The sequence below is a fragment of the Mesoplodon mirus genome, assembly GCF_964341445.2.
Source record: "Mesoplodon mirus genome assembly, chromosome: 18".
NCBI classification, from domain to species: domain Eukaryota; kingdom Metazoa; phylum Chordata; class Mammalia; order Artiodactyla; family Ziphiidae; genus Mesoplodon; species Mesoplodon mirus.
The window spans coordinates 8,100,285-8,125,726 of NC_138994.1; the positions used below are offsets into that span (position 1 = coordinate 8,100,285).

The 25,442-nt window shown below is 54.6% G+C and overlaps 1 protein-coding gene across 5 annotated transcripts in view; it reads right to left on the reverse strand.

Annotated features, from left to right (window-relative positions):
• Positions 1 to 2,127: 2,127 nt before the first annotated feature.
• ARHGAP27 (Rho GTPase activating protein 27) overlaps positions 2,128 to 25,442 on the reverse strand; it is a gene marked incomplete at its 5' end in the record, with an annotated part of 33,009 nt that continues 9,694 nt past the window's right edge. For 4 of the 5 annotated variants that reach the window (XM_082605096.1, XM_082605095.1, XM_082605093.1 and 1 more), the window contains 15 exons: positions 2,128 to 3,847; positions 3,954 to 4,059; positions 4,216 to 4,350; positions 4,437 to 4,514; positions 4,705 to 4,803; positions 4,877 to 4,999; positions 5,153 to 5,258; positions 6,235 to 6,333; positions 8,907 to 9,011; positions 9,542 to 9,632; positions 9,938 to 10,005; positions 10,396 to 10,479; positions 10,549 to 10,629; positions 10,848 to 11,030; positions 11,282 to 11,689. In XM_082605096.1, coding sequence (XP_082461222.1) covers positions 3,670 to 3,847; positions 3,954 to 4,059; positions 4,216 to 4,350; positions 4,437 to 4,514; positions 4,705 to 4,803; positions 4,877 to 4,999; positions 5,153 to 5,258; positions 6,235 to 6,333; positions 8,907 to 9,011; positions 9,542 to 9,632; positions 9,938 to 10,005; positions 10,396 to 10,479; positions 10,549 to 10,629; positions 10,848 to 11,030; positions 11,282 to 11,689 — 1,944 coding nt within the window. In that variant the 3' untranslated portion in view covers positions 2,128 to 3,669. Of the gene's footprint in view, positions 3,848 to 3,953; positions 4,060 to 4,215; positions 4,351 to 4,436; positions 4,515 to 4,704; positions 4,804 to 4,876; positions 5,000 to 5,152; positions 5,259 to 6,234; positions 6,334 to 8,906; positions 9,012 to 9,541; positions 9,633 to 9,937; positions 10,006 to 10,395; positions 10,480 to 10,548; positions 10,630 to 10,847; positions 11,031 to 11,281; positions 11,690 to 16,162; positions 16,220 to 25,442 lie in introns of those variants that run through there. The other variant, XM_082605097.1, reaches the window with a different exon arrangement.

The following is a 25,442-nucleotide window of genomic DNA, read 5'->3' on the forward strand; positions in this document are numbered from 1 at the left end:
AGTGCCATGGTCAGATGGCTGCTAAGTGGACGATGGAACTGGAAGTGGAGGAGTCCATCCAGATGAGAGGCTGAGCAGGGGTGGGAGAGGCAGATCCAGGAAATCTTTAGGGGGTAGAAGATAGGGACTTGGAGGCTGACTGGATACGGAGGGGAAGGAGCCTTGGGGGCATGGATGTTCTGTGCCCTGAAATAGTGGGAGGGGCTGGCCTCAGTTTTGTTTTAGGCAGGTTGCACTTGGGGTGCCTGGCAGCCACCCGTGCAGGTGAACATTTGAACTGGGAACACGGAAGCGAGCGGTTCAGACTGGTGACAGAGATCTGAGTGATGCACATGCAGGCTTGATGACAGTCCCCAGAGTGGAACGGATGAGCGCCATCAGGGAGGGTGGAGAGGAAAGAGCAGTGGGCCGGGGCATCACCATTTACAGGCTGGGCAAAGACCCATGTTGCTGTGAGCAAAGGACAGCTTGTCTAGGAGGATGACAGGCAGTTCACGAGTCCACTCACATGAGGGCTGGGCGTGTCCACGGGACTTAGCAAACAGGTGGGCACTGGAAGCCTTTTCTAGGGCAGTGTCAGGGCAGACGCCTGGCTGTCGGAGGACCTGAGGTATCTGCTGGGAGGGGGCCAGAGACTTGGGGAGAGGCCGCCCTGTGACAGCCCTTATCAACTGTGTCACTTATTTTTGTCTATCCCCCAACCAGATGGCACTCCAAGAGGGCAGATACTCTTTCTATATATATGAGTATATATATACTCTTTCTATGTATCTTTGTGTCTCCAGACAAAATCCAATTCACCCCAGACGTATTCACTGTGCATCTGCAGTGCTCAGCATGCACTGTGCTCGCAGTTGAGGGTTTATGGCTGAGCTCAGCCTTCTGGTGGGGCTCACTGTAGGTGCTCAGACTGTGTGCATGAAGCTCTGGGCAGGCTCTGCTGCCAACCTGCCGTGTGACCTCAGGTGAGTTACAGCTTGTCTCTCCAGGAGTTTACTCTTTGGCAGTAGGTGATTTCTGAAGCTCCTCCTGGGGATGGCATGTGATGATTCTGGGACTTCCGTGCCTGCAGCTGCCCACATTACTTGCTTCCCACCAAGCTCTTGGCAGGGTCAAAAGCTTGGGGTGGGGTGGGGAGCTGACATTTCCCAAGACCTTCCTGCCCAAGGATCCTCCTGCCACTGTCCTGCCACAGGTCCCCATTCATCGTGGTCCACAAGGCCCTGTGCACTCTGCCCCGTCAGCCGCTCCAGCATCACCTCCCACCCAGGCCTGCTGGCTTTGTAGGCTCCAGTCACGATGGTCTTCTCTCAGATTTTGTTCTCTCCACAAGTCTTCTTGCCTCAGAGCCTTTGCACGTGCTGTTCCCTCTGACTAGACACCTTTCCCTTAATTCCTCACCTTGTTGACTCCTCCTCATTCTTTAGTGCTTGGCTCAAATGTGGCTTCAGCAGAGACATCTTGGCCCCCTGGGGGACAGTCACACCCCAGTGACACACCTTCAGAGCACCATGTGCTTTTCTCAGCTCCCCTACCAACACGGGTAACCAAGTAGTTGGGTGCTTAATATCTGTCCAGTTCTGCCCTTAGACCTGTGACAGGGGTCTCTGCCCTGCCATGGGTCCCACTTTAGCTCTGGACCTTCTCTGTCTGTGCCTCTCCCCCCCAGGATGAGGAATCTTTGGCGCCCCCTTGGAGCCCAGGCCCATCCCTTTAGACCATGCTCCTGACACTTGGGACACCAGGCTCATTCCCTCAGAGGGTGGACGATGTGGGGTGACCAAGGGGCAGCAGATTGCACTGCTGTGTTCACCTGTGTGCACCTCCCCTTGGGCCAGGATGCTCTGAGGGTGGGAAGATATGGTGGGTGTGGCTGAGAGCAGAGCCAGCTCTTCTCATGCCAGCCACCTGGGCATGGAATTCGGAAGAGTCAAAGAAGTTTATGTCAGAACCTGGCCTTTGGGGATTCCCTGGCAGTCCAGTGGTTAGGACTCCTTGCTTTCACTGCCAAGGGCGCAGGTTCGATCCCTGGTTGGGGCACTAAGCTCCCACAAGCCGCATGGCAAGGCAAAACAAAAAAACAAAAAAACCCTGGCCTCCCAGGTCATTATGAGATATTTGTCAAAGTAGGAGAATAGAACACATTTTATTGAACACTTGTTAGCTTGATTTATAGCTTTACATATGTTGACGTATGGTATGAGGCCTCCACGTGTACTCTTGCCCCAGCCCCTCTGGCATTAGGGGTGGGCTTCGGTCAGCCCTGCCCGCCGAACCATAAGCTCCACCACGGAGGCAATGTGCATAGTGCCTGGCACAGAGGAGCAGATAATAAATATTGGCTGTGAGAAACAAATGAGATAATCCAAGCAAAATGCTTGGTATGGTGCAAATGTCAATAAATATTAGCTATTATTGTTTGAACACATGAACGGGTAGGTGGGGCAGGGGGCTGAGACCCATATACTGAGGTGGTTTGTGTGCAAGAAGGGAAGGGGGGCTGATGAACGCAGCGTTCACGCTTCCTTTTCTGAGGATGTGCCCTCCTTCCCCCTACCCATCAGGCCTCTCTCCCAGCTCTTCACGGCAAAGTGGGCACCAGGGAGGCCTACCTGACGGCCAAGGCACTGAGAGAGGCTAGGAGTTCCTGCCAGTGCTATTTCCCCTCCCCGAAGAGAAGAACACCTGGGACAGATTCCCTCTTTGCCTGCAGGGACCTCCCCAGGCCCAGACAGAACCCACTCAGCTTAGTTTCCCTGCTTTACCGTAAGGCCATGCTGGGGTTGAGGGGTAGCTGAAAGGATTGATTTCACCCTCACAGGAGGCTGTGCTCTGGTGTGAGAGGAGCCTGAGCTGGGGAGTCAGATCACCCACCAGACCCTGAACAAGGCACTTTGCCTTTGTACGCCTCAGTTTCCTCATCTGTAAGACGGGATTACTAGTAGAAATGGTGCATGTCAAGTGGCAGGTGCAGGGTACACACTTAGGGACCAGGAAGAACCCTTGAGCAGAGCACAAGTGGATCAGGGAGGGCAGAGGCCCAGAACCCCAACAGGAAAGTCAATGAAGAGGGTCTACAGCCAGCCAGTGATTGGGCCTGGCAGGAGCTTCAGCCCAGAGGCCTGGGGAAAGGCAGCTTCAGCTGCCCGCTGGAGGCCCGGCTCAGTCCTGTTTCCGCAGCAGGGAGGTTGTCGATTGCTGCTTCATGATGGGCACAGTGCCATGCACGGGGCCGGGGACCCACAGGGTCTCCCTGAAGGCCTCCACCAGGTGCAGGCCTGACGAAGCCAGGAAGCCCTTCGGCCAAATTCCTCCTCGCAACAGCGGCCGTCCCAGAAAACTCTCCCCCCACCCCTCATTCTCGCACACGCACAGTAGGTGGCGCTGTGATAAAGAACAGAGCCCAATTAACCCGCAAACAGGCCAAATCAGAGGAAAAAAAAAAAAAAATCACATTTTGCGAACTGCCCACCAGGGGTCACCATACCCTCAGAACCGAGAGGTGCAGAACTCGCACCGGCCTGCGGACTGGTGGGAGGCGGAGGGTCTCAGAGATAGAGTCCAGCCGCGTGGCTTCCAGCCGCCCCGCTTCTATGCAGGACCACTGTCGCCGCCCCCACTCCCAGGTCCGCAGCGCCAGCAGCGGGGGGTAGGGGCGCGGGCCCGCGGTCAGTGCGGCGGGAAGACATCTGCGCACTGCTGCAGGATGAGCTCCACCACCTGGTTCTGGAACACCATGGTCATGGGCATGCTGGTTTCCTCTGTCTCGGGCCGCAGCAGCGTGGGCCCGAACACTATGGCCACGCTCTGCACGGACATGCGGTTCTGTTCTCCGTGCTCGATCACCCTGCGGTGGGGGTGGGGTGCAATCAGGGCCCAGAGCTGGGGGGAGGCGTGCGGGGGAGGGTCCTGTCAGGCCCGCCTCCCCATTCCAGTGCGGCTCCCCGGCGCACCTGCACAGGTGCTGGAAGAGCAGCCGCAGCGTGTCGTAGTTGGGGGCGGGCAGCGTGCGCACCAGGTTCCGAACACAGCGGCTGCGCTGGGCCTGGTCCTGCAGCTCTGGGCAGGGGAAGGGTCAGAGGCGGAGAGAGGAGAGGGAGGGAAACAGAGAGGCTGACTTCCAGTATTTTGCGGGGGCGGTCCCAGCCAGACGGGTGCCTGAGGCAGCCCAGCCCCACCCCTACCCCATCCGCCCCACCTCCCCCAGGCGCTCACTGATGGCCGCGATGAACTGGGGGAAGTGCGAGAAGGGGAAGAGGGGCTCGGGCAGCTCTCGAAAGAAGAGCTTCAGGGCGCCGGTGATTACGTGGACGTCCTCCCAGCGTCCGTCGTCCAGGTCCAGACGTTCATCTGCGGAAAGGGGGGAGGGGAGGAAGAGGAGGTCAGCATCCCTTTGCGCCCTCGGACCTGGGGCAGGGACAGGGGACGGGCCTCACCGTGGTCCACCTTATAGCGCAGCTTCTGGATGGTGGCCAGGTTTCCACTGATGCGGTATAGACCGTCGATGTCCAGCCCTGGAGCAGAGGGAGGCGCTGACAGCGGGTTCCGTGGGATGGCCCTAAAGCCCCTGCTATGATTCCTGCTCAGGAACTCCCGTTCTTTCCCCCTCGACCCTGCGCTCCCCGGGGGTTCCGTCTGGGGCCCTGGAAGGAGGCCTTCAGGCTCCCGGAATGCCAGGCCCAGCCGGCCGGCGCGCGTACATACCCCGGGCCTCGACGGTGCGGATGCACTGCTGCACGAAGCGCGGCACCTGGCTCTTCTCGCGCTCACACAGCACGGCCAGCGCGCAGCCGAACACCTGGTCTGGGGGAAAGGCTCGTCAGCGTCGCCTCGCCCCTGCGCCACCGGCGCCCAGCTCTCCGGGTCCCTCCTGTACCTCTGATGTAGCCCTTCTCCCGCAGCGACTGCAGCGTGGGCCGCTTCAGCAGGAACTTGCGGAGCTTTTGCCGGACCTTGCTCAGGTCGCTCTCCAGACCTCCGGGCCCCGGGGTGGGCACGGCTGCCCAACGGGAATGGGAATGCGAGGGCTGGGTCAGTCGGTGGCGCCGGGGTTGGCCCGGAAGCCCTAGCCCGGTCGTCACCACCCCGCCTCCCCCACCCCGCCCAAAAGGATGCCCACCACCCCCTCCACCAGCCTCACCCCCAAGCACACCTGCACCAGGCCGTGCTTCATCCTCCTGCCAGCTTCCTAGGCGCTCACTCGACCCAAAGTCCACGGTGCTGCTCTCACTTTCCTCCTCGGGGGGCAGGTCTGCGGACTAGAATCACACAGCCTCAGAGAGGAAGAGCCTTGGGCCAGCCGCGGGTCCTTCTGGGATGGGGTGAGAGACCCGAAGTGCCCTCCCAGCAGGCCTGGACTGGAGACCCCCAGGCAGGGAGTTTGCTGTTTCCTTATCCAGGTCAACCCCCTTCACCTCCACCAGAGAACCAGAACCCCAGAACGCTCACCCCCCTTGGCTGCATGGAGCCCTCCAGGTGTTGGAGACAGTCATCCTGTTCTCCCCCACCTTTTCTTATCCTGACTACCCCTACCGACCTCCCAGTTCCTGGTCCACTTTCCCCATAATTTTCCTTAGCTCCTCTGTACACACTCCAGTAGGTCAGTATTCCTCAATATGTGGCTCCCAGTTCGAGCTTGCAGTTTGAGCTGGGGCCAGAGCGCTGCCAACGACCTCACCGGCATCGCCTCCCTGGATCTGGATTCCTACCTCTATTAATACAGCCAAGCAGGGCACCCAGTGTGTCTTGGTCCCTTAATAGGGACTTAAGGATCAAAAAGCCTCAGGTAGTTTCCAGGTGAAGAGCTGTCAGAGCGGGCCTGCCCCATCTCTACTTATGCAATTGATATATTGAACTTAAAAGACAATGCTAGACTCATCAATTCAATCCTTTTAAATTCTGTCTTCTGGTTTCAGCCTGTCTTTCCAGCCTGAGGCTGTTTAGCAGAGTATTTACTTTTCTCTTGCCTCAGTGTGGGATGGGACACTCCTCTAGGATATGCCCACCTGGAGAGTCCTCCTGTGCGGCCAACCCCAGAGGCTGGATTCACTTCCTTAAGAAAGGCTAATTTCTTCAGCAGCCCATCTGCATCTGCAGAGAGGGCTACTTACCCACCGGTGCCATGGAGCTCCCAGTGCCCGAGTGGAGGGTCCCACCCACAGTGGACACAGCTGCCCTGCATAATGGCTGCCCATCCCCTCCCCACCAGCCTTGGCGGACCCCAGCTCTGCCTACCAGCTCCTGGATGCCCTGGGCGATGGCCTGATGCCAGGTGCTGATGATGGCCTCCGAGTCATGCTGGATCAGGTACTCTGAGCCATCTCTGCTCCGCAGCTGGTGGGACACAAATCACTCAGTCATCTCTGGTTCGCTGGGTCTGTCCCAGGGGGGATACAGAGGTAGAGGTGATCTGTTCCTGTCCCCAGGAGCTCAGAGCCTAATAGAGCAAGGGCCTCACCCCAAGCCAAGGTATTTCACCTCATTAAAGCGGTAGGTGACAGTATCTCCGTGTTACAGATGGGTAAACTGAGGCACAGTGCGCGTAAGCAACTTCCTCGTGGACACATAGCTAGTGAATGAAGGAGCAAGGATCTGAGTGCAGAAGATCTGCACATCTGTCAACGGCCTGGTGTGCTTTTCCCTGCCCCATCCTGTCTCTGCATGAGCCACAGAACACGGCAGGCCTACCCAGAGCACAGGCCAGCAAAAAAGTCAATGAAAGAAACTCCCGGTGGGAGACCCCAAAGCCACTATTTTATACTATTGAGGAGCAAGCAGATATTAACAGCCTGGGCTATTTTTCAGCTGACTGCTGTTTCCCTAACAAAGTCTACAAAGAACAAGGCAACTTGGATGGATCTCTCCTCAACCTCTGGCTCTGAGACCCAAGCATTCAAGGTTGATGGGAATGGTTGGTTGCCACAGCTTTGGGTCAAATGAGAGTCAGAGTCAGCAAAAACTGTCTCAGACAACACGGTACAAACTTCCAGAATCAGAGAGGGCTGTGTTTGGCTGTCTACCTATTTAACTCAGACTTGAATGCTACTTAAAATGCTTTCCAAGACAAAACCAAACAAACCTGCAAGTTCTATCCCATCCCCCTCCCCGCAAAGACTAGAGAAGCTTCAGTGGGCACACCTCGTGTGTGCCCACACATAGCACAACCTCGTGCTAACCTAAACTGACAGGAGCCCTGTCTGTTATCCCAGAGAATGGCCTAACAATGCCTCTAAAACAATAGCCATTATTTTTGGCAGCTGTCTCAAAACATAATCAGTTCATATTTGAGTTTCATACAGAAGGCACACCTGTCTAGTTACATATCAATATACTGCTCAAGACATTCATTCTGTTGACTGCACAGGCACGCCGAGCTCAAACCAGCCATTCTCAGGGGACTGTTACTGAAGTTTTCTGTGACTCTGGGGTGACTAGAAAGACCGGCCATCCTCAATAATATAGAATTTGGGGCGGTCTCTTGAGAAAAATCCAAAGTCACCTACAGGTCACCCCTGAGTGGAGGAAGGATGGCTGCCAGCCAGTGGGAAGCAGGGGCCTCCAGGATTTCCATTCAAGACTGTCAGCCTTCCCATCGGCCTGAGGAGCTCTCAAGAGCACCATCTGCCTTCCAGTCCTTGCCAGAAAAGACAACTCAGAAGCATCTCCTCTGAAACTTTCATCAAAAGCCCGGTCAGAGAAGTGACATTCAGAGAGCCCTGTTTGAAGGATGTCCCTCCAGATCAGGAAGGAACATACCTAGCAAATATGATGTCCCTCCTCAATCTGACGTCCATGGCAGACATTGCTAGTCGATTACAGCGCTAAGCCTGGAGAAGGCTCCAGACCTACTGATCAGAGTGGCTCATGAGACAAAACAGGTTTCCAGCTCTGCTCTGTGGATACTCTGGTTCTAGAACCGAATGAAGCTGGGTGAATTATCATTAAATGACACACTCAAGCTCCTTGCAGAATTGCTTTTTCTGAGCTGAGATGGAAGGTCATGCTTTTTGGGCTTTCATCAGATGTTAGCTGAACCAGCCCAAGAGTCCCTTTACTAAACTAGAACGGAGCTGCACACTAGAAACTGATTTCCCTCAAAATCTAGGAAGGTTTCCCCCCGCCCCAATAATAAGAGCCATGTAACTGATTGCTGTTCTCTTTTCACTCTGGCGACCAGGAAACCTGGAGGTGATTTTTTTCAGCAACGACAACTTTAGTACCTGTACATCATCCTAATCCCTCTTCACACTGCCCTCTTCCTCTAACTTGTTTTGTGGGTCCTGGTTTTCAGTGGCTTTTACCAGCTCACCGTATGCATTTTTATTGTGAGCTGCCTCAAAACATTTGGGGACTGAGGTGAGGGTAAGAGTAGTTTAAAAACAAGACAACACATGGACAGTGAAGGGAAACACAACAGTGAAGATGGTGAAGACAACACATGGACAGTGGCCTGGGAGGGTCTTGCCTGGGCCCCACCTGGCCTCTCTCTTCCTGCTGCAGAGCCTGAAAAACATGTCCACTACCCTAGTTTATTCACTGCCAGTTGGAAGCTGGGCTCTTACCAGCTAGAGCAGGTGTCCCAGCGTACCAGAGTAAGTAGCTGGGGACCCAGAGCCTCCTGTCTGTCTCAGGCCAAAGCAGCTGGGGTGAGGACTGCGCTTCTAGGCATGACAGTTTCATTTCCCAAGGACCAAGGACTCCAGTGAACTCCACTCCTGGAGAGGGAGCTGCAGAATCTGTGATGCCAGGAAACACTGTGGACGGATCCCCAGGGTGGAGGCAGTTTTGGTTCTGACCCCCGAGAATTCCAGCCCTAACTCCCCAGGTCCACCTTCTTGGGGCTTGCTTAGTGAGGGTCCCTAGCCATCAGTAAGCCCCTTCTCCTCCTCCCCCACCCCACCACTCACCTCCAGCACATTCTTCTTGCTGGATTTGTCTTTGGGGGCCCAGGCGAGAGAGGCCCCCTTCAGCTCCACCGTGTACTCGGGGATGGAGAGCTTGGAAGGCTGCCTCTGTGGGAAAGGGAAGAAGCATTGGAGGGAGCACGGTTACAGCGCACCCTCAGCTCAGCTTGGGCCCGTCACAGCGTCCTGGCTCCAATCTACCAGGCTCCCTTGGCTTCAGGGACAAAATGGGGTCACAGCTCTGGGGACAGGGGGCCCAAGGGTTCCTGGACCCCAGAGATCCTGGTACTTCCTAACCATGGAGCCTGCAGGCTGGCTGGTTGTTTGCTACCTGCCCACCTAGGAGAGGAAAGGAGAAAGGAGTGCAGCCCCGTCTCTGCGAGCGGGTGTGTCCAGTCCTCAGCCTCCCTGCCCACCAGGCTGGAGCTGTCCATCCTCAAGGACTGGTCCCCAGGCCCAAGGTGGCTGGAAGTGCTTGTCCTGGAGTGACCTGCTCTCATCACCCACTGCCAAGGCCCAGCTCCCTTGACACTCATATTCCATCGTCTCAGACCTAGCCTTTGGCAAGGCTGATGAGGTGAAGACCCACAGGAGTCAGGAGCAGATGGGGTGGCCCCTGCTGGGCGCCTGGGCCTTACCAGGCCACCTGCAGTCGAGGTCTTCGAGTCCTTGAAGAATGTCAGGATGCCGCCCTCCAGCACTGTCCAGGAGGCACTCCAGTTCTTCTTCCTAGGCGGGGCAGTGGTGGCAGGGTTTGGGTTCGGTCCTGGGCTGAGGCCCCCCTCCCACTCCCAGGAGCAGGGCGCAGGGTTTAAGAACACAGCTTGGGGCACCCAACCATAAGGGGTGGACTCCCAGCGCTAACACCTGGTAGCCAAGGGACCTGGGGCAAGTCACTTCCTCAGTGCCTCAGGGTCCTCACAGGACCTCATAAAGTCGCTATGAGGGTTAACAAGAGCCTGGCATACGGGAAGTGCTCAGTAAACGTCATCGTTAAGCCCCCCCGTGGAGTCTGGGGGCAGACGGGTTCTCACCGGAGCCGCTTTCCTTTGTCCACCGTCTTGGTTCGATGGAGCACGCCTGCCTTGTCCAGGGTCTTGATCTTAGAGAAAGGGGAAGGAGGAGGCAGTTAAGGGCGGAGCCACGGTGGGGGCGGGGTGGGGGGGGTGCGAGAGGCTAGCCCCCGTCTCAGCCAGCCACTCCCCACAGGTTGGGCCTGAGACTCCACTGAACCCTCTTTGCCGGCACCTGGCCGCTGCTTGGTGAGGTGCCTGCTCCCACAGCAGGAGCAGCAGCACGAGAGACTTCCTTCCAGCTCCGAGCCTCGCCCAGCTCTGAGCCTGGGATGACCCAGAACCCAGGTTCATTCAGCCCAGGCTAGTGCTCCGGGTGGAGACGTGCCTCCAGACCCAATCCCAGCCTCCAGAGCCTCCAGAAACACCTCAGTTTTTCTGTGGGGGTCCTGCCAGGTCCTACATGCCGCCTCCCTTACCTTCTCCTCAGGTGGGCTGGCCTGGGCCGGGGTCTCACTGTCCTGGCTGGATTTGTGGATGCTTCGAGGGGCAGGGACAGGGACCTGGGAAGAAAGACACTGTCATATATAACCCCCCCCCTCCCCGGCACTCTCCCTTCTCCACTTGGTTACCTGGGGCAACTCCCACTGAACGGAGGCGTCATCTGGATTGTAGAAGTAAGGCTTCCCGTGCTGGTCCTCCAACCTCATCCACTGTGGGGAGAGGGATGGTCAGGGACCTAGCTCACCTCATGATGGGGGAGCAAAAGGTTCCCTCCAACCAGAGCCCAACATAGCCCCAAAGAGTTTACACGGGCAGGTGTGGGTGATTCGGTTTTGGGCTGACTTGGAGCCCGCGCGGGAACTTCAGTTTCGAGTGTTAAGGGGAGCGACCCCGAGGCTGTCTGGGACCATCTGCCCACTGCCCCTACCTGTTCTTGGGTGAAGTTGTTAGTGTACAGCGTCTGCCCATCCTGGCTCACGTGGCAAGACCAGCCTGGGGGTGTGACCAAGGGAGAGGCGGGGCCGGGCTCACCGCAGGAGCCCACGGGGGGATAGTCTTCCTCTGGGTAACTGGTCAGCAACTCGGGGTAGTCCGTCTCAGGGGTGGGGGGCTGCAGGGAGCAGAAGAGTCAGAGGCTCTCAGAGCCAGCAGTGACCCCAGGGGCTCGGCCCTTTCGGTCCAGGCCACGCCCCCTCACCCTAGTTCCCCCCCCCAGCTGTGGGAGACAGAGGCGGGGTCAAAGTCTCTCAGAGATAGCCCCGCCCACCCACGACCACGACTCCTCTCTCTCTGAGGCCCTCAGAGCCAGCCCCGCCCACCCTGGCCAGGCCCCGCCCTTTCAGACGAGGCCCCGCCCCTCACCCTCTGGTTCCTGGGGCTGCCGGGGCTCAGGCCAGGCTGCATCTCCTGCTCGTCCTCCGGCTGGTCCTCGGACTCGTCCTCCCAGGCCGTCTCGCCCGTCAGCGGGTTGTAGAAGAACACCCTGCGGCTCTCCTCATCCCAGTACTGGCCCCACTCGGTCTCGAGGCTCTCGTGGCTGCCCACCGAAGCCGGAGACGTGGCCGGGCTGGCGGCGCCCTCGGCAGTCTCGAAGGGCGACTCCCAGGTGGTCACGCCCGTGTCCGGGTTGTAGTAGTAGGGGCGCCCGGTGCCCGCGTCCGTGTGCGTCTCCCACACCGAGCCGGGGCAGTGGGCTGCGGCGGCGCCAGGCGACGTGGCCCGAGGCTGCCTCTCTACGTTGGCGTACACGGGCTCTGGGAGGTCATCCACCTGCGGCAGGAGGAAGGAGACGTGACCTTCAGGGCAGCCCCGCGGTCACATCATCCCCACTCAGGCACTCGCCACTTGGGCGACTTTCAGCAAGTCACAGCACCTCTCCGCCTCGGTTCCCCCAGCTGCAAAATGTCTGCCCTGCCCACTCCGGAAATTGTAGTGAAGAGAGAATGAGGAAATGTTCTTGAAAGTGCCTTGTAAAGTATGAAGTGCCCCAGATGCGTGGGACAATTAGATTATTTATTAACAGTAGTAAAATATCGATAACGAAGTTCTCCAGCTGCACACTCACAGGTGTGAATCAGAGTTTGCACAGGAACAGAAATGGCCTGGGCCCAGTTCTTTCTCATCCCAGGCGCCAGGACACTTGGGGGCGGGGCCCTGCTCCATTCTACAGCCCCCACGAAGAACCCCCAGCCCTCCTTCCTCCTCTGTCAAGAAAGCTCTGAACTGGAACCAGTACTGCCTCCGGTTCCACATTTGGAGCTGGAACTTCCCCAATACAGGGTTTGCAGGCCTCAGAATCAATTGCAGACAAGAGAAAGAGAAAGAGCCAGATGGGAAGAAGGAAGGAGGGCAAAGAAAGGTGAGCCCCGTGTCCCCCTCCAAAGTAAAGTGAGGTGGGCTGGAGGGTCCAGTCACACAGAATATAAGCCTGGTCATGCTTAACACCCTCACGGCTCCCTGCTACCTGCTGGGCAAACTCTAAGCCCTTACCAGGGCCCCAGAGGCCTTCCGTCACCTGCCTGTCTTCCCCCCTATTTCCTGCCACTCCTGGCCCTTGCCTTGAACTTTAAGCTCCAGTAGCACTGGGTTGCTGGAGGCCCCCAGCCTCTCTGCTGTGTCTGCTGCAGGCCTCGGCTCCTTCACAACCTGCTTCTCCTGGCTGACTCCTATTCCTTCTTTAGGACTCAGCTCAGGTGTCAGGATCCAGATCTCTCCTGAGATTTCTCCTGTGTGCCCACCACTCCCAGCCTAGCACCCACCAGAAAGATAAATAATGACACTATCAAACCCCAGGCAGCAGAATAGCATGAGGAGATTAATACTGTTTTCTAAGAATGCATAATGGTACAAGGGAAAAGCAGATTTCAAAAATGTAAACTTAGCACAATTCCAATTTTGTGTTTTTAGAAACTCTCCAAAATGCTAATGGAGGTCATCTCTGGGTAGGGTAATTATAGGACTTGGATTTGGTCTTGTTTAGTTTTTTTCTTTTCTGCAGCATCAAAATTTTGTTCAATAAATCTTTTTTTAAAAATCATAGAGGGACTTCCCTGGTGGCGCAGTGGTTAAGAATCCGCCTGCCAACGCAGGGGACACGGGTTCGAGCCCTGGTCCGGGAAGATCCCACATGCCGTGGAGCAACTAAGCCCATGTGCCACAACTATTGAGCCTGTGCTCTAGAGCCTGCGAGCCCCAACTACTGAGCCCACGTGACACAACTACTGAAGCCCGCGTGCTCTAGGGCCTGCATGCCGCAACTGCTGAAGTTTGTGTGCCTAGAGCCTGTGCTCCGCAGCAAGAGAAGTCACCGCAATGAGAAGCCCGCACACCGCAACGAAGAGTGGCCCCTGCTCGCCGCAGCTAGAGAGAGCCCGCGCGCAGCAACGAAGACCCAACGCAGCCAAAAATAAATGAATTAATTTTTAAAAAATCATAGAAGTTCCTCTGTTGCTGTAACACCTTCACTAAGCTATAAACCAGGGGTCCCCAACCCCCTGGCCACGGACCAGTAGTGGTCCCCCGCCTGTTAGGAACTGGGCCGCACAGCCCAAGGTGAGCAGCGGGTGAGCTGCTGCGCCCCACCACTCCCCATAGCTGGCATTACAGCCTGAACCATCCCCCCCCTCCCGCCCCCTCGCCCCGGTCTTCCATGAAACTGGTCCCTGGTGCCAAAAAGTTTGGGGACTGCTGCTATAAACTACTCGAGAGGGGAAGCACCTCCCGCTCAAGGCAGCCTCTCACTGGGCCTTGGGCAGGCGCCTACAAAAACATTCACTTGGCCAGCAAAGATCTGCCTGCTCTGTGCCAGGCACTGTTCTAGGCACTGGGAATGCAGCCGTGGACAAATGGACACAAATCTGCCCTGGCGGAGCTGACACTCTAGTGCATATGTGTGTAAATGGTGGTGGGGTGAGGAGGGCACCAGCCAGGGTGATAGGGAAATGCACCGCACCTCAGTGATGACTGCTGCTAACAAGAAAACAAAAATAGAAGGGGGTGTTGCCATTTGAGACAGTGTGATGGGCCCCAGGCATGGAGGGGGCAGGAAGACGTGTGTACACCAGTCCACTCCTCTCCCTCGCTCCACAAGCTCCTGTGTGGCTGAAATGGGACCTTCGCATGACTTCTCTCTCTGTGTCCACAACAGCCCTCCTGTGGCATCCTGTATTCCAACCACACTGGCCTGCTGACCCTCCCCCAAACACAAAAGGCATCTTCTTACCCCCATGCCTTTGCTCCAGATGTTCCTGCAGCCTGGAAACCCACCACCCTCCCTCCCCATTCCCTGCTGGTCCAAATCCTGCTCCTCTGCTGGTGCTCAGCTCACAAGCCTCACCTGGGGGAGGCTTTCTCCCTCGGATGAGAAGTCTAACCCGCTGGCACTCTGCTTGTCGCTCTGTTGGGGCCCGATGGCATTCTGCCTTGGTGGTCCGTTCATTGGCCACCCATCTGCCTAACTTCTCTGCCCCCAAAAGGCAAGAGTTTCTTGAGATCAAGACCCAGGATGATGTAACTGACCATAGTCGACGCCCAGGAGATGGCCCAATGCCCTGAGCCACACAGCCGATCCATCAAAAACACTTACTGAGACCTCCCTGGTGGTCCAGTGGTTAAGACTCCGTGTTCCCAATGCAGGGGGCCCTGGTCAGGCCCTGGTCAGGGAACTAGATCCCACATGCCACAACTAAGAGCCCGCATGACGCAACTAAAGATTCCGAATGCTGCTACTAAAAGGTCCCACATGCCGCAGCAAAGATCCCACGTGCCGCAAATAAGACCCGGCGCAGCCAAGTAAATAGATAAATATATGTTTTAAATGCTTTATAACAAAACAAACAAACAAACAAACACACTTACTGCATGAGTACGCAAGTCAATTCCATGCCAAACTTCAGTAACAAACAAAAACCAAACACACCTGATATTACAGGAGAGACTGGGGTTAGCTTTGAGCAAGAACTTCCTGAAAATGAGAGTTCAGGCACAGGAACCAGGGAAATCCTTGGGAGAACAGGATGCAAGCAGCGGGTGGAGGAAAGTGGATGACCGGACACACCTCCTACCCACCCCAGCTGGACCCACTGAGGCAGCGGCCTTGCTCATCCCGGGGACAGGGGCTGGAAGGGTGCCAAGGAAGGAGACAGGCTCTTGGGAGTGGGGATTTCCACGTGGCCAGGCTGCTGGCCTTGGCTCTGAGTCCACAGGGAGCCCCAGGCTGGTCGGGCTGATCGGGACCTTGTACAAGGAACACCCCCAGCCGGTAGAGAGGAGATTTGGGAGATAGAAGTTGAGGCCCCCCATGTGACTGTCACCAGGAAGAGAAGACACAGAATTACACTGGGGAGCTCCAGACTGCAAATCAGAGGCCAAACGGGGGCAGGGCAATGCCCCTTGGAGGGAAGCACAGTCTAAGGATTGGAGCTGCCCCAGAGACACAGGCAGCTTTGGAAGGTTGTGAGGGGCCTTCGTCTGAGGTGGGCAAGCAGAGTCGAACCCCTGCTAGGGATGCTGCAGCGCTGTGGAAAGAGCTGGACTGCAGTGGCCCCGAGGCCCTTTCAGACTCTAGAACTCTCTGTAGAGCCCCCGCAGTGCTGAGATAGAGGTACTTTCCTCTCCTGGCAGAGCCTCAGACAGGCTCAGACTGGCTCCTGGAAGCCAGGTGGTGAAGCCAGGCCCTCCAGGCCCTCAGGCCTTCAAGGAGGAGCGCTCCCCGGTTAGAGCAGGGCTGCCGCCCCTCCCCCAGCTCCTGGAGGCCCAGACTAGATGCAGACACAGCCCGTCAACAGGGGTCTGACTAGGGCACCAGGGGCTCTTGGGCCCCAGATCCCAGTCGTGTTAGAGACACAGGGGACACTGAGCGGGAAAGAGATGGTGGTCTCCCACCTCAGTCCGGAGAACAGAGCCAAGAGGGGCCTGGCTGTCACCACACCCAGCTGCCCCTGTGCCCCTCTCAAATCCAGTCCCCTCCCCTCGCCCACAGGCAGGTGACGGGCCTTGCCTCTCCCCTCCCCCCGCCCCAGCCCCGAAGCAGGTCACCACCTCTCAGCATCCCTATGCCGCCCCTCTCAGACAGGCGGGGCCTCAGGGGAGGAACGAGAAAAGGAGGGAGGAGTCCCAACCTCCGGGAGGCTCCCTCATCGGGGCCGGAGGATGGAGGCCCGCCGGCAGCGCCTGACCCCACAGACCCCTCTGCCATCCCCTTCAGAGGCTGAGCTCTCCCCCCCGTGCCAGGGTCCCCCCTACCTGTCCCCGCAGGCCCCGACTCCGCCTCCTGGTCAGCTTGGCCATGATGTCCACCATCCTGGGCCCCTGAGCTGCTGGGATGGAGCCCTGGGAAGGCTTTGGGGGTGGAGCTAAGAGGCACAAGCCCAGGGCTGGTACAGGGCAACAGGGAAACAAGAAGTTGCCTTGCGATGGCGGGAGGCTGAGCCTCCAGCCCATTTCCTGTCAGGGCTGCGGAAATGCTGCCTGAGAAGGAAGCCGCCTGAGACAGGGTGGGGTGGAGTCAGGTAGGGGTACCTCGGGGCAGGGGTATTTTATGTCCAGGGAAACCACTGACCCCCCCCACTCAGTGCTCTGAGTACCAGGGAGTTCTGAATCCCAGGCCCAGACACAGACGCGGAGCGGGCTGCACAGAGGGCGGCACTGGGCCCGTGGGTGGGGGAGGGGTGGGCTGCACAGACGGGGGCCAGCAGAGGGGGCAGCTGGGTGCTGGGGCCTGGGCTGGTGTAGACAGGACAACGAGTGGCCGTCAACTCCTCCAAGGCCCAGGGAGGATGTGATGGAAAAGAGGAAGCTTGTGTGTGGGGGGATGTCTCAAAGAGGAAGGGGTCTGGGCAGACGTGGTAACGCAGGGAGCTGGTGTCTGGACCCCTCCAGCCACGCGGACGACAGGCGGGGTTCTGGCCACACCACCATCTACCCGCCTGACCGCCTGGGTCCGCCTCCTCCAGCCTTGGTCACCAAGACGCATGTGTGCACCCTCACCTGCGTGCCCACACACACGAGCAGGTATGCCCGGGCCCCTCCCCCACCCTCCATGGACCCAGAGAAGGGGATGGGGACTCAGCCCCCCACCCCACCCTACCCTCAGAGCTTTCTTCTGGCCTCTCCTCTCTTCACCCCCTCACCAGGTGGGTGCCCACAGAGGGCACAGCAGGTCCTGGATGAGAAGCTGTGGCCTCTCCTCCGAGCCTTTGGGGTCCATCTTGTCTTTATTAATCCCCTCAGAGGTGCTTCCTCCTCAGCCCCAAGTGCCCACCACCCGGCAGCCCGCAGGCTCACCCGCAGTGGCTGAACAGGACGCTCTGACCCTCACCCTCCCACCTGCATCCCAGGGCCCTCATCTCCCATTTCAGCAATCCCTCACCCCCCAGCCCTGGCTCTCCTTCCTTCCCGGCCCACATCCCCCAGGCTCTCCTCCCCTGCACCCACTGTGGGCTCAGGACAGGGACACCCAAGTCGAGCCAGGCATGGTGTAGATTTGGGGTGTGGAACACTTGGGGAGACCCCATTCAGAGCAAGTCTGAAGCCTATGCCCTACTCTGCCCTCAGGGCTCTAGTATCACTTCACTACCTTCCCCTGTGCCCCAACTCAGAAGCCAGCAGCCCAGGGGCAAGACTAATCCCCCAGAGAGGCCTGGAGTCCTCACTTGTCACACATATGGCACATCACATTGCCCCCACCCTGAGGGCCAGGGAACACACACACACACACACACACACACACACACACACAGTCACCAAGAGAGAAGGAGCCAAGCCCCAGAGAAGGGAAGAATCTCTGTAAATTCCAGAGCAGCTGAGCCACCAGGGAGGAGCTGGGGTGGGGAGGGAAGACAGGAGGACAGGTGCGGGCACCTAGGCCCTCAGCACTGCCCCGCAGGAGAAACTGGGGAGCAGGGTCTCCCTGTGGCAGGGACCAGGAGTGACAGTGAGGGGATGGCTGGGACCACAGAAAAGGCAGGCAGCACCCCGCCCACTGCTCCTCCCCTCTAAGAGGCCTGGCTCCCACGCCTGGGGTCTCCCTCTGGGCTCTGGCTCCACACTTCAGGGACCGAGCAAAACCCACGCAGCTGTGGCCTGTCCTGGTCACCTAGGCTGGCTCCTGAGGCCTCCTGCCTGGGCTTCCCCTCCCCCGGGGAGAGGAGGTGTTGACCACAGCGGCTCCCCAGCAGGGTCCTCCTCGCTCACCACACCCTGGTGCCTGGAGAGGCATGTGCGGTGGGGAGGGGACACAACAAGCCAGCTGCATATCGCCCATCTCTCCAAAACTCTCATAGAAGTATCGGGCCAGGAGCAGGTGCAACCAGAAAACCCTATCAGCTCTCTGGGACCAGAGGCAAAAGAAATGCCCACAGACCAGTGACTGAGCCTAGGGGCTGGCTAAGGGGGGCCGGGGGAGGGGGGACAGGAACTCCTTGGCTGCCTCTGAGCCTGCTCTGTGCCACCCGGGCTGGGGTGGAGGGGGGAGCGGGAATGAGTCGTGATCTTTGTCCTCAGGGCCTTAGCCGTGTACAGAACCGCCCCTGTTCTGACGTCTGTCCCTCCTCTGAGCACACCTTCTCCAGCACAGAGTCCAGGCCTCACTCCGTATCCACCCCTAACCCTGAGCGAGGGGTGCACCACCGTGCAGTGGGGAGCCATGCCTGGCCCCGCCCCCTGAGAGGCACTTAGTGTGAGATTCCAAACACAATGACCTGGGGTGAGGTTCTTCTCCTGGGTTTGGGGCAGAAGCGCCATTCAATTAAAGGGAAAAAAGAATGGAGCCAGAGTCCAGAGACCTGGCTTCTTGTGTAGACTCTGTCTCAGTGTCTCTCTGGGCAGCCCCTGGAATCTCTGGACCTCAGTTTCTTTATCCATAGAATGGGCTGTCATTCTCTCCCCCCCTCAAAGGGTTGGTTGGTACAAAAGAGTCAGGCAGGTACCTGAGTTCCCACACCCACATGGGGACATGGGGAAGAAAGCAGGGTTGCACTTCTGCTTTTCTGGTTTGGGGTTTCAGTTGGGTGCCCTTGGCTCTGGACTCTGCTCCCAGCCTCTTGGTGCCCATCTCCTGGGTGCTTGGTGTCTCATCTCTGCTTCTCACTCCACTGTGCTAGGAAAGCTCAACCAGCTTTATTAGCTTAACAACTTGCAACTGTATCTCCAGGTTACTTGGTGGGGTGAGGCCTGGGGTGGGGCCCCTTCGCCACTTACCACCCCCTGTGCTCTGAGGAAGGCTGGCAGACACCCAGGAGGTCTCCTGCTGCTGGGCCAGGAGGAATCAGAAATGGTCTGTTGAGGACCCCACTGGCCAGCAAGCGCGGTGATTATGAGCCAACCTCAGGAGGTGGGAAAATGTGACTGGGTGGTCATCTTCTGCCACCCCCTCAAGCGAATCTGTCCCTGTGCTCACCTTTCCTTCCCTCCCCTGATGGAGGTGCAGGGTCCTCCTGTCCAAGCCGACCTCCCCAACGGGCCCGGGAACCCGACTGACTGTCATTTGCTCAGAAGCTGCCTCACCTCTACTCTCCAGGCCCTTCTCCAGCCTTTGTCCCTTTGGCATTTCAACAAACTCAAGGTCTCTCCATCTTGGAAAGAAAAAAAGTGTGTCCCAGGACTCAGCCCTCCCCTCCTCCTTTTCAGAGCCAACTTCTTGAAGGAGTGCGTTCACCCACCATCTCGCCCAGATACCCAGCCCCCTGCCCGGGTCTCCCACAACCTCCTCAATGACTAATTTGGTCCTGGTCTGTCCTGACTCCTCTCTGGTCCTTAGTCCTTATAATTCTCCCCGTCCTGGACTGCCTCAGGCCGTGGCCTCTTGGTCTGTCTCCTTCCTCTGTCCATCTCCTGGGTGCTTGGTGTCTCATCTCTGCTTCTCTCTCTACTGTCCTGGCAAAGCTCAACCAGTTTTATTAGGTTAACAACTTGCAAGGTTGAGAAATCCAACTCCCCCCTCCCCCCGCCCCAGGATGGCCTTGGTACACTGAAAAGACGCACAAACCGAGTTCATCTTCATCCTCCTCCCCATCTCAGCATCACCTCTGCTGCTCAAGCAGAAACCTAGAATCATCCTCGATTCCTGCTTCCCTTGTATCACCTGTCTCAGAGCCCTGGCGATCCAGCCTGCGGAAACCTTTCAGACCTCCCAGTCCCCAGGTAACACCAGGGTTAGGGGAGCACGGGAACATCACCACAGGGAAGCCAACATTCAGATCTAAAACAGACATTCTACAGGACAACTGGTCTGGTCTCTTTAACAAGTCCACGTCAGGGCAGAAGAAAAGGAAGGGGGTTGTCAAGGGAGATTTAAGAGACAAATGCACTGAATGCATAGGATTGGATCCTGGTTTGAACCGGCTGTGAGAGACTTGTCTTAGGATAATGGGGGAAATCTGACTATGGCTTGGATCTTAGAGGATATTAAGGCATTAATGTTAATTTTGTTAGATATAATAACGGTATCACGGTGATAGAGAAAAAGATAATTTTTTATCATTTTTAGGAGGTGCATGCTGAAGTTTCCAAGGGTGAAATATAATGAACTCTGGAATTTGTAACTTTTATCATTTTATTCTTGGCAAAAAAGATAGAACAAACATGGAAAACAGTAACTGTTGAATCTAGCTAATAAGTATAATTATATTCACTTCAGTATTCTTTTTTCTTTTTGGTATGTTTGAAAAATTTCATAATAGAAAGAAAAAAAACCCTCAAACTTTTTTTTTTTTCTATTCTTCATCCTCACTGTTGCTACTCCACAAGGTATTCATTATTTCTTATCTGCAAACAGACCGGCCCTTCCAGCTCTCCCCTACTCCCAATCTGTCATGGACAAAGGAATTTCTCTCCCTTTAAGATATAGTTCTGGGGCCAGGGATTTCGAAATATAGCAGCTTAAACATGCCCTGCTTCTCTTCTTCTCCCAGCTGCTACCCTCTACTGCCCAAACCAAGTGGGAGCTGGTGCAGGTGAGTGGGCAGGACCTGGCTGGCACAGGTGAGAGGTCCTGAGACAGAGGCTGGGACCCGGGAGACCCTGGTGTAGACTGCCCCTGCCACGGGACTTCACCTAGGGTGAAGGCAGGGGGAGCCTTGTCCAGACCCCTTGCCCCCAGGAGCTGACGGGGAGCCAAGCAGGTGGGCTAAACACCCTCTGTCCTTAAGGCTGGGCCTGCCGAGGAGGCAGGGAGAATTCACACTGGCAGAGACCACCGCTGCTCTAGGGACCCCCCACCAAGCTCACCCCCAGCCCTGATGAGCAAAGACTCATAATAAACTCCACTCCTCTGATGGCCCAGGGGCTGGAGAGAGGTGGAACAAACAGAGCCACCAAACTGGCCACTGCTATCAGACCCCAGTACGACTGGGACGCAGGACACGCTAAAGACACCATCACAAATCATGGCAGGAAGAAGCACTTGTCAGTAAAGGGGGATGGGACGACTGGATGACCATCTGGAAAGAAAAGGTGATTAAAGGTGAGTCGCCATCGCTCTCTGTCCACTCAGACATACCCCCAAAGGACCAAAGATTCAGATGTTAAAAGTGAAGCCGTAACAACCATACTCAGAGAGGAAAATATAAGCAAAATTCTCTTTTAAAAAAAGCCTTTGTGGGATTTCCCTGGAGGTCCAGTGGTTAAGACTCTGCACTTCCAATGCAGGGGGCGCGGGTTTGATCCCTGTTGGGGAACTAAAATCCCACATGCCGCATAGTGCAGCCAAAGGGGGGGGGAAGCTTTAGTAACAAAGACTCTAAATCTAAACGCCATAAAATAAGTGAGTTATACATTTGACTACATAAATGTATTTTAAGAAAACTTGTGTGGCCAAAAATTACCATTAGCGAAGTCAAAAGACAAACTTTGACAAGGGATTACAACTCATGTAATAGACAAAGGGTGATTTTCCCTACAGAAAGACCTCCTGGAAATCAACAAGAAAAAGACCAATAATTCAACAGATAAATGGGCAAAGGATAGGAACAGGCCATTCACAGAGAAAGAGAAACAAATAGTCCTCAACTATGTAAAAAGATGCTCATTCTCACTGGAAAGAGAAATGCAAATTCAAGCTACCTTAAGATAATACATTTTACTGTCAGATTGGCAGAAACCAAAATTTTGATGACACTCAGTTGTCAAGGCTGTGGAGAAACAGTCGTGCTCATTTGCATTGGTGGGAGAGCAAATTGGTATAAGCCCCACCCACAGCAATTTGGCAACATCTAACAAATACCTACTGTTTACCCTTCAACCCAGCAACTGTACTTCTGGGACTTATCCTCGATTTACCTGTACAGGTGTAAAAGATTATTTATTATAGTGTTGTTTGTCATAGCAAAAGATAGGACACAATCCAAGTGTCCATCAACAGCGGACTGGTTAAATGAATTATGATACATCCCTACAATGGGAAACCATGTAGCTATAAGGAAGGATACTTTCTGTGTACAATCTCCAAGATACACTGTTAAATCAAAAAGGCAAAAAATAACAAGATGTAGGACCCTGTGTCCTGCATACTATCTTTGTGTATGAGAGACAGAAAACAATCAAATATATATTGATACCAGTTTGTGTTTGTATAAAGAAACTCTGGAAGAATAGAAAAAGAATTAATAAAAGTGGTGACTTTTGAGCCAATGGAGAACAGGGCATGGAAGCAACGGTGTGTGTGAGAATTATTGCTATATACTTTTTAATATTGCTTTGATTTTTTTTAAACCATGTAAGTATACTACCTGGTTTTAAAAAAACAAAAACAGCCTGGAGGGGTGGGATAGGGAGGGTGGGAGGGAGACGCAAGAGGGAGGGGATATGGGAACATATGTATATGTATAACTGATTCACTTTGTCATAACGCAGAAACTAACACAGCATTGTTAAGCAATTATACTCCAATAAAGATAAAAAAAATCAAAAACAAAAACATCTTGAGGCTATTCGAAACATAGAGGGCTGGAAAATATAATTACAACATAAACAAAAAATAAAAACTCTTAAGGAGATTCAAGTAAGGCACAAAAGAAGGAAAAAAAGGACTATTTTAGAACTCAAAATATATTGTTGTACTACTAATTGAAGGAGAAGATAGTCACTCTTGAGATTCAAATGTGTGGCCTGGGAGATCAAGCAGAAAAATATCTCAAACCTCAGAGCAAAAGCACATAGAGATGGAAGTAAAGAGGGAAAAGATAAGAAACTGGTGGGATCCAGCCAGGAGAGCTAACATGCAAAGGAAAGAAAAAGTAAAAGAAACAATAATCATGTGACAAAAAGATTTCCCTAAGCTGGAAAAAGACCCAAGTCTACAGACTGACAGTGCTCTGAGAGCTCCAGGTGGGTTGCTGAGAAAAAGAATCCTCATCACACACATCCTCTACAACACACTGGATTAGGAAGCCCAGGGAAAAGCAGAAGCCACTAATGACGAGCAAAGTGCAGCAGGACAACAGATTAACAGGGAGAGAAAAAGGGAATCAAGAGCAACCTGAGGGCCTCCCTGGTGGCGCAGTGGTTGAGAGTCCGCCTGCCGATGCAGGGGATACGGGTTCGTGCCCCGGTCTGGGAGGATCCCATATGCCGCGGAGCGGCTGGGCCCGTGAGCCATGGCCGCTGGGCCTGCGCATCCGGAGCCTGTGCTCCGCAACGGGGGAGGCCACAACAGTGAGAGGCCCGCATACCGCAAAAAAAAAAAAAAAAAAAAAAGAGCAACCTGACTGAAGGGGAAAAGAAAACCACAAGGTAAACCACTAAATGTAAAATAAACCATTAGTGGGATTTCCCTGATGGTCCAGTGGTTAAGACTCCGTGCTCCCAATGCAGGGGGTCCCGGTTTGATCCCTGGTCAGGGAACTAGATCCTGCATGCCGCAACAACTAAAGACACCACGCGGCAACGAAGATCCCCGCATGCCGCAACTAAGACCTGGTGCAGCCAAATAAATAAATAAATAATAAAATAAAATAAACCATTAGTAATAAAATCAAGGACAGTGTATCAATTGTTAAATGAAATGTGAACAGATTGAATTATCCCATTAAGAGACAGCTTGGGTTTTAAAAAAAACAGTGATATGATATGTACAAGAAATACACTTAAAAAATGATAATGGTTGAAAATAAAAGGATACTGAGAGAGCAGCAAGTGCAAAAATTAAAATAAAATGAAATAAAAAGGAAGTATGGCCATATTAATAACAGAAAGGTGGAATTTCAGGTTTAAACACTAAGCAGGATAAAAAGGGACATGGCATAATGATACAAAGGAACGATTTGTGATGATAGGACAGTCAAAATCTGTATGCTCCCAATCGCATTATAGTTAAACAGAAAAGCAAAAACTATTAAAAGTACAAGAAGAGGGCTTCCCTGGTGGTGAAGTGGTTACGAATCTGCCTGCCAATGCGGGGACACGGGTTCGAGCCCTGGTCTGGGAAGATCCCACATTCCGCGGAGCAACTAAGCCCGTGCACCACAACTACTGAACCTGTGCTCTAGAGGCCGCGAGCCACAACTACTGAGCCCGTGAGCCTAGAGCCCGTGCTCCGCAACATGAGAAGCCACCGCAATGAGAAACCTGCGCACCGCAGCGAAGAGTAGCCCCCGCTCACCACAACTAGAGAAAGCCTGCGTGCAGCAACGAAGACCCAACACAGCCAAAAATAAATAAATTTTTTAAAAAAAGTACAAGAATAAATTTAGAGAGAATTTGAGTGGGAGATTTAATAAACCTCTATCAGAATCAGAACAAAAGACAAAAAAAGAAGCATACAAAGGAAATGCATCTGAATAATATAATCAATAAAATTGATTTGATACATATGGACCCTTACATCCCTTAAACAGAAAATATATACAGTTTTTGTAGGTCTATGAAAAACTTTGAAAACTTAAAAAGGAACACTTTCCTGGTAAAATACGAAAAGGCCAAAATTAACTACAGAACCAGTGGAAAACTTGAAAAGACTAATTACCATTGATGAGAAGAAGAAGAAAAAAATCTGTCACTGCAAAAGCACCAGGTCCAGAAGGCTTTGCAGGAGGCTGAACTGTAGAAACCGTTAGGATTCACCTCTGACATCCCCTCCCTGGACAGGAGGATTGTAGATTTCCCTCTCACCTGAGAGATCCCGGGAGGGGGGCTTCTCGGACGTGCCCCCCACAGCACCGTGCAGTGGCATTTGCCACAAGATACTGTAACTGTCATTTACTTGTCAATCTCTCCCCCTGGACAGTAAGCTACCTGAGGGCAGGGACCACCTCTGATTTTTCATTGTCTCCCAGAGCCTGGTAACATCACCTGCCATTTACTGAATCAAGGAACGTGGAAGTGAAAAAGTACAGCATAATTGTCAGCACACTGGGATGCCTGTAAAACTCCCCAACATGTAAGCCTAGGAAAGCAGAATGGATGGAGAGAAACCCAAATTCTAAATCATTAGACTGAAGTTCCCCCTCCCACCCCTTTATCCAAATATTTGCAAAGGGGTTAAACTATTTTTATAGGGAAACAGTAATTTACAAGTTCAGACAAGGCG